This window comes from Gymnoscopelus microlampas, assembly GCF_963454915.1.
Source record: "Gymnoscopelus microlampas genome assembly, chromosome: 7".
NCBI lineage: Eukaryota > Metazoa > Chordata > Actinopteri > Myctophiformes > Myctophidae > Gymnoscopelus > Gymnoscopelus microlampas.
This window is the reverse complement of record NC_139944.1, coordinates 35,042,179-35,050,962: the sequence shown is the minus strand read 5'-3', so window position 1 is coordinate 35,050,962 and position 8,784 is coordinate 35,042,179. Positions and strand designations below refer to the sequence as shown.

The window sequence follows — 8,784 nt, the reverse complement described above, 5'->3', positions numbered from 1 at the left end:
ATAATAATTCATAATAATATCACTCACTAGACCATCACCATTTGAAACCAGGATTTAACGTACGACAGGCTCAGGCCCAAACAATTGTAACAACACTGTAACAAAGTTTGAACGCATTCCAAAGATTTCTTTAGTTTTTTTTTAACAACACAACACAGGATGTTCAAACTGGCATGCTCAAAATCAGCAAAAACTTTTTTTTGTAATAGATGTAGTCATTGTATTTTTTGCCAACTCAACAGAGACCTGTATGAGGAAAAACTAAAATATAACATGTCTGATACAGATACCTTGCATTGTTGAAATGACCATCATTTCCAGCCATATATAATCCATACAACTGGAATACACTGACAAATATAAGAAAGGAAAAAGAAAACATAAAACATAAACCCCTCTCGGAAATTTCATGGACCATGTTTTTTCATGCCTTTTTTTGTTTGTTTTTCCTTTTGATTAATCCCTCCTGATGCCTTGAGGATTTCACAAGTAATTATTATTGTTCACAAATGTGGCAGACAAACACTGAGCACACCTGAATGTTTTCTTGATTTTCGTTGGATGTCAGCCAGCACTGCTCAAGATGAGAGGAGAGGAGTCTCTGTGTGAGCATGGCTACAATGTAAACACTCAAAAGTCACGCTCCATCCCAGTCCCTGACCTTCCAAGTGTTCGCCTGAGAGAAGATGGAGCGTTACAATTACGTTGTGTCTGTTACAGTCCCCCTTCTTCCTGTGTGATCAGTCCTCACCCATGTGTCTTTTCTTTTGGAAAATCGCCTCGCTGATTCCCTCTCATGCTACGTGCCAGTGCCCTCCTGCCTGCTTCAAATTCCACAGCGCTATGCACACCTCCATCACCATCCAGCGGCATTACTGGACAATGGCGATGGCCTTCGTCTTCCCCCTAGATTGCATGGTTGCTGTAGCTGATGTATGTTTGCTTCGTTGGGAAAGCTGAAAGATAAGGAATGGAAAGTGAAGAATGAGAGAGTCAAGGTGACCAATGGTAAACTACAAGATAAGTAAGACAAGAGCATGTATAAATGTTGCCCTGGGCTCATACTGTACGTACATTTGACTCACTTTTTGGCAACACGTGTAAGATAAAACACCAGGGCTGTAAATATGTTGAAAAATGTTGTATAGACCTCCTGCTGCAGTGTAGCATTGAATGCTAATAATTCCCAGGAAGACATATAGCTCTCTGGACATATTTCCCCCTCACAATATAGCCGGCGTTATACGCAGTGTAGAGAGGCTCTCAGTAAAGCCGGCCAGGCTCCCTGCTGCATGCACTCGTCTCCCTAGACCATGTTAGCTGATTCGCTGAGGTGTAGCAGATAAATCCTGACATATCGCCACCAGATTCAGGCTGTGGGGGACTTGGCCCAGACAAGAATTTTTCAATTTCATCAAGCCATGTGTCCACGCTAGAGATGACAATGACAAATGGTGCTTTTTCAAATACTCATGCGCTGCACAGCCAGCGTAAACAGTGTTCCCCATCAGGATAAATTGAGGCTGACTATCAAATCTGTGTCTTTGGCCCCTTAGTGTTTATTGTGACAAAAGCCCCTGATAACCCTAAACAAAATACAGATGGGAATAGGAAAGAAAAAAATAAAGGGATAGGATATAGGAATTAATCACGGTGTGCACAGTGTAAAATGGACCCGAATCTGGTCTATAGTCTATAGTCTGATAGTAATCATTGCTATAGAGTGTTAAGTAACAGTGGTCTATCTGTCTCTCCAGCTATTTAGTAAACAGAAAATATACTTTCCGGTGGATTACATTTTTCATCAAATCAGGAAAGAGAACCCGAAACATCATTATCAGCTTGTGTTCACCAGTTACAATTTACGTTATCAACAGCAAAGTCAGCGACTTTATTTTTATAACAGGGGTGATTCTTAACTATTATTGATTGGAAAAGGCAGATCAGCCCCAACCGTAAATATAAGCATGCATAATTTTTTACCCTAACCCTCTAACTCTACAGTACAGTATATCTCTGTTAACAGACCTGACAGATTAAGTCCTTTTCTCTGCCCAAGGCGAGCTGCGCCTGAGGGAGAGTGTTTGGGATGTCACCTGAGTAATATCTGCTGACTCAATTGCTGAAGTCATTATTTACAGCAGATGCGTAAATCCAGACACTGTCAGTGATACAGAAGCAGCAAAGCATTTTTATTGGTATTGAAATTAGGCGGTAGCACGCACCAAGAGAGGTTTAAGAAAGGGCATCATTTTCCCCTTATTATTTACAATGTGTTTAAACAGTGCTGGAATACATTTGAGAGAAAGAGAGATATAGAGAAGGGGGACGGACGGACGGACAGACAGACAGACAGACAGACAGACAGACAGACAGACAGACAGACAGACAGACACACAGACAGACAGACAGACACACAGACAGATAGATGGATAGATGGAGGAAGAGAGACAGAGACAGAGACAGACAGAACAAAACAGAAATGTTATGTGTTGCCATGTGTATGTGTAAATACAGTGAAACATCTAACGTCATTAGAGTACTAGATGGCATACAAATCAATGTACTGTTACAAACTCCACTTCCATTTTTCTTTTTCATTCTTTCTTTCTTTTTTCTTTTTCATATAAAATGAACAATGGCAGCTAATTTCCTAAATTCACTCAAGTGTAAAATAACATGGCATGCATTGGCCAATAAGTAATGATTTTATACTCTACACTTTCTATCTCTGCATTACACTAATTTGTTTCTGTGATTTACAGTGCTTGAAGGACAAAACTATAATGTGCGCACGCACGCACGCACGCACACACGAGCACACGCGCACGCACACGTACACGTACACGCACACACACACACACACACACACACACACACACACACCAACAAACAAGCCTCCCCATCCATCAGCAACACCCTCCATAATACTTACATTGCGTTTCCAGGCTTTCACACAGCTCGGTTTTGGCTTCTCCGTTGGGTCTCAGGCTGGCCTTGGGGTTGAACTTGTTGGACATGGTGGCAGCGGTGACCACGGCTTTGAGGCTGCGTGTTCGCTTGGGCACGTTCTGCTCTGGGTGGAAGAGCACCACGTACACCTTGGGCATGTACAGCATCCCCAGGGACACGGAGGCACTCAGGCTCACAGAGATGGTCAGCGTGGTGGTTTGGATGTACATCTGTGGACAGACAGACAGACAGACAGACAGACAGACGCATAAACCCGTGAAGTGCTGCTCGTGACATTCTCTCTGACTATACACCAGTGCTTCTCAAACAGTTTTTTTATTTTTTATTTCATGGACCCCCATAACTCCGCGAGTGTAGAAATGTGGTTACATTTGCACACTCTCAGAGTTACAGACCTGTAAGGGTCCATTTAGAACCCCCTCAAGGAACACTGAGGTGAGGGGGAACCCTGGACCCCACTTTGAGAATCACTGCTCTACAGGTACATGTAGGTATAGGTACTTTATTAATCCCAAGAGAAGTGTCCTTGTTACAGCAGCAATAGTAAAAAAGCAGAATAGAAATACACAACAGCAGTTAAAGATTATAATTATGGTAGGGATAAGAATAATGATAAAAAAAGATTTATTTTTTTAAATAAACAGTTTTAAAAGTAAACACATATGCAAAATATGCAGATCTTATACAATAGGCAATACTCTGTACTGTATATACCCAATATGTTGAGCTGGGTGTGCAAAGGAGCAAATGTTCAAGTGAGTAGTACTGTATCTGTCTGTCTTTTGGGGTGGGGTGGGGTGGGGTGGGGTGGGGTGGGGTGGGGTGTGTGTGTGTGTGTGTGTGTGTGTGTGTGTGTGTGTGTGTGTGTGTGTGTGTGTGTGTGTGTGTGTGTGTGTGTGTGTGTGTGTGTGTGTGTGTGTGTGTGTGTGTGTGTGTGTGTGTGTGTGTGTGTGTGTGTGTGTGTGCGCGTGCGGGGGGAGGGGGGAGGGGGGTATGTAGTCCAGAGATTCTTAATACAATCTGATGGCAGTGGGCAGGAAGGACCTCCTGTACCGCTACTTGATACACGAGGCAGGAGGCCTTTCTCAGTATTCGGTCTATATATAGTATATTGACGCTGTCAGGTGGAAACCTTGTATGTCCAAAACTGTTACTTGTCAGGAATTGGAAAAGAATTCCTGTGTTTCAATGGATCCTGTGTAGTTATTAGTCAGTCAAAAACTTTAATGAGCGGTGCGGTCAGTGGGTCACACACCGCACATTTATGGAGTCAAATGCACATTGACCACAGTCAATACTGATGTCAGACACAACAGAAACCGTCCCTACGGCCCCCCTGAGGCCCCCGTCAAATTACCTTTGCAGCACGCAGCTGCAAAGGTAAGGGCAGTGCCACCGACAGAAACACGTTTAGCATGGTTCTGTATACTGTACATCAAAGGACCGGAGTCTTGCTGTCTAGGAGCACTCCAATAGCCGTAGTACCTGTAGGTCTGCACCAAGTCAACACCCTCACAGATGTACAGTACCACTGCTTGGAATGTTTGTCAAGCTGCACAAACTGTTTTGGTAATGCATGGTTCTTTGTGGTCGTTCTTATGTGGTAGTAACTCATCCGGCACCCTGTGGCATCTGTTGTGTATCATTCTAATTAGAGGAGCAAATGACCCATTTGTTAGGCTGGCTGTTGTTGAAGAGGCTACTGTTCTATGCAGAGTAACATTGATACATTATCTGAGGAAATACCCTTTTAAATCAGAATCTTTTTTTATGGGAATGTGCCAAACCAACCGAGGCACGTTGTTTGTTTAATTTTCTGCAATGCTAGTTTTAATATGGCCACCACATCAACCTGAAAACAAATCTGATAACGCCTGTCAGTCGATTGCATGCTATTCTGATTCACTACAAGGATGCCCATAAAAAACGACAACCTCATGAAATTGTTTATACATGGCTGAACCTTCTGAATCATCTGGGAGGGCCCTGAGGATCAGTCTTGTTCACACCATTTTAATTGTTTGGAAAGTGTTAGAATATGAATGAGATGTCTTAATGGGAACATTACAGCACATAAACTTGTTTATATACATTCTATGCATAATTGTGTAGATTAATGTGGAGGCGTTTTACTAGAGGTTACAGAAACAGCTTTGTGACCAGAAACTAGCCTTGATCATGGATAATTCAGTTGGGGAAAGTGAATGATAACCACGTCACTATCTTAACAACGGATATCTAGATGTAGGAGTGGATCATTGGCCAGTAATAAAAGAGAATTTGTCTTCTTGTGTGTTGCTGTTTTTGATCACTACTGTACAGTGTACATGCACTGATGTCACTGTAATATGAAGTTTTAATGCTGTCTGAACTATCAATGCCGATCAAGGGAAATGGTGTTAGAAATGAACATCAGCTACATTATATGTGTACACTGTACAGTATATCAGGCAGCTGTCTATTTTTCTCAGTACATGTCTCTTAAAAACAAACAAATGAACTAAACAAAAATGTTAAACATTTACCTGCCCAATGGTCTACTATGTGAGAGTCATTAAAAGACAATGTAGGAGACCATGGCAATTAATGAATACTGATGGCAACTACCAAATCAGCACCAATATATTCCTGCATGCATAACTATGTGCTAGAACTGTAGATATTTTATATGATTCTACAACAAAACTGGAGCTGTTTCCTTTAGTCTGGGCAAGTGCTTTTGCCAAATACTGAACGACAGTGCAGTGTCAGAGAGCTCCTGCTGGTCATTCATTCTAGCAGCAGCACACTGTTCAGCTCCAAACGTGACGTCGACTAACAGCTTGTGTATTGCATGTTTGTTTTCATGAATGTTTTCATGAATGACTCACCATGGGTTGCGTCGGATTGGTTGCGTCACTAGCCATCTGTGTTGCCCGCTTTTGCGAGAAAAATAAGTAACCAGGTCTATGAAAACAAGCCCAAAAGAAGCGACTAATATGAGCACTTTAAACCTATTACACTATTTAAAAATAGCAGATCTACAAGCTCGCAACGCATTGTGAGCTTGTAGATTTGCTATTTTCAAAAACATCTTGGGGAAAAAAGTGAAACATTCGAAATATTTGGCACAAAATGTTTTCAAATGGGGATACGCAGACAATAAACAAGCCCAGATAAGCAACTACACTTTAGGAACAAGCCCAAAAAAACACAACCGGCAACTACCAACTACCAATATTGACAATACAGGCAACTTCACAGATAAACAAGCCCAAAGTCGCTTATAATAAGCAGACTTGGCAACGCTGCTAGCCATGCCTGGTGTACAATATGGAATGGATGGATGGAGTGAAGGAAGGATGAAGGTAGAATGGAATGGATGCTGAGATGCAGATCTGAGACAGACCGCTGCTGCAGTGTCCTCACAGCTGTAGACTATTAACTAGTGCACTGCTCTGGAGTATGGACGTGGCTGACTGCTGTCTTGAAGTACTGCAGAAGTCAAGCTGTTAAGCCTGATTGATACTTGGTTGCACGCCGTGTCCTGTGTCGAAACAAGCTCACAAGGCATTGTTGTCCTTGTAGATCCGCAATTCTTTTGCCTTGGGACACCATCGTACAACTAAGTATAAATCAGGCTTTGCTCACACAATAATCCCCCAAAACAAAATAAAAGAAGGACCAAAAATAAACCCACACACTACACAATTAATAAAAAATGATCAAAAGCAGGTGATTTTATAATTCACAATTATGTAATTATGAAACTTGATAATTAGTTATTATTCATTTTTATTTGGTCACCTAAATACACCTGGCTCTCGTCTCATCACCATCACACAATAGTTAACCAGAATAATGTTCAACCCATCTCTATCTGGCACACACAGGCATTGCATGCCATTTGACCAATGGTCTGGCACTGATAAGCACAATGAGCATCAAATGCATTAATACAATTGTATTGATATATTATATTAATATAACAACTTATTTTCCCACCAAAAATTGCATGATTACAATAAACCCTTAAACCCTACCATACTTTATGAAAATAGCAGATCTAGCTCACGTTTCACAATATTTTTGCCGAATGTTCACCTATCATGACATGTCCAGAATCAGGACACTAGGATTCATCTTGTTAAGGAAAATAATCAAAAGGATTATTATTTTATGAACGATAGTGCAGCCGTAGGCCTTGTCGCCACTCGGCTAAGAATATCTATCTTTGCAGCCGTCTTTGCGAGCACTGGGTGCACAAGGTCGAGAGAAGAATAGAAACTAAATTAGAGCTGATTGTGCATTTCTTATTTAAAATCAGCCATTGTGTGGCCATTTGATATTTCATTAGAACAGTATTGTGGACCTTGGTGCCATTGAATAAGGCTGAAGTGATCTATTGTGGTCCGTGTGAGCTCAGAGGCGGTGGCTGACTGAAGATAGCTCATTAATTTGTTGCTCTGTGATAGATAGCCTTTTACCTGAACGTATGTGCGTGAGCGCATGCACACACACACACACACACACACACACACGCACACACACGCACACGCACGCGCACGCACACGCACACGCACGCGCACACGCACACGCACACGCACACGCACATGCACATGCACACACACCTCATCACATTGCCATCAGCAGAACTTTGCCTGAGGCGAAACACGCAATGAAGCAGTGCATGGCAACGTTAATGACTGAACTAGAGGTATGGGAGCAGATGGATGTAACAGCACTTGTTGCAACGCCTTCTGCCTTCCTACCTGCCTGTTGACTGTACACAGAACAATTCCACAAGATAAATCTTGTTTTTGGTTAATAAATGCACTATGTGATAGCTTAAACCTCTTGAGTTGTCTTTAGAAAGATTGATTGTTAAGGGGGGAGGGGGGGTTGTATGTGTGTTTATGTGTTCTTGCATGTTATATCCACGCGATCTCTTTTTGTATAATATGCTATGCATTTGTACGTGTATGTAACATAAAAACTGTAAAATTAAGTTGTAAAAAAAAAGAAAGATTGATTGTTCTTCACGACAACTCATGAAGTTTAAGGTGTCAAAGGCAGGGATGAGTGATTCTCACGTTCTCTATCACAGTGTGGTATGGAAACAGTATGGAAACTATTCAGCCGATGATAGGATACCTAGGACCCCAATGGAAACAAGACCGCAAGGACTTTTTGGGTGTTTTCCTTTTAGTAGGGGCTGCTAAGTGAAAAATCGTTACGCGGCGGATAAAAGCATGAAATTTGATACAGATGTCCCTTGGGTCATCCTAAAACATCCTAGAAGGGGTGCCCAAAAAAATCTTAAACAGGAAGTGAGTTATGGACAAAATCCAAAATGGCCACCTAAACTGTTGACCGTTGACTCAAAAGACACCAAAAGAATCTCCAAAAAGCATAAAATTTGGCACACATGTCCCTTAGGTCATCCTAAGACATCCTAGAAGGGGTGCCCAAAAAAATCTGAAACAGGAAGTGAGTTATTGACCAAATTGAAAATGGCCGCCTAGTGTTGTCGATTGACTCAAAAGACAACTAAAGAATCTCCAAAAAGCATAACATTTGGCACACATGTCCCTTGGGTCATCATAAGACATCCTAGAAGGGGTGCCCAAAAAAGTCTTCAACAGGAAGTGAGTTATTGACAAAATTGAAAATAGCCGCCTACAGTGTTGGCGATTGGCCCAAAAAGCCTATAGAATCTCCAAAAAGCATACAATTTGGCATACATGTCCCTTGGGTCATCCTAACACATCCTAGAAGGGGTGCTCAAAATAATATGAAACAGGAAGTGAGTTATTGACTAAATTGAAAATG

General features: G+C 41.7%; 1 protein-coding gene across 2 annotated transcripts in view; it reads right to left on the bottom strand.

Moving 5' to 3' along the window:
* Window positions 1-819: 819 nt before the first annotated feature.
* Window positions 820-8,784, bottom strand: part of LOC311048277 (metabotropic glutamate receptor 4-like) — a 179,166-nt gene continuing 171,201 nt past the window's right edge. For both annotated transcript variants that reach the window (XM_084061440.1, XM_084061439.1), the window contains 2 exons: window positions 2,936-3,182; window positions 820-956 (listed from right to left, as the gene is read on the bottom strand). In XM_084061440.1, the coding sequence (XP_083917566.1) occupies window positions 907-956; window positions 2,936-3,182 (297 nt within the window). In that variant the 3' untranslated portion in view covers window positions 820-906. The remainder of the gene's footprint in view (window positions 957-2,935; window positions 3,183-8,784) is intronic.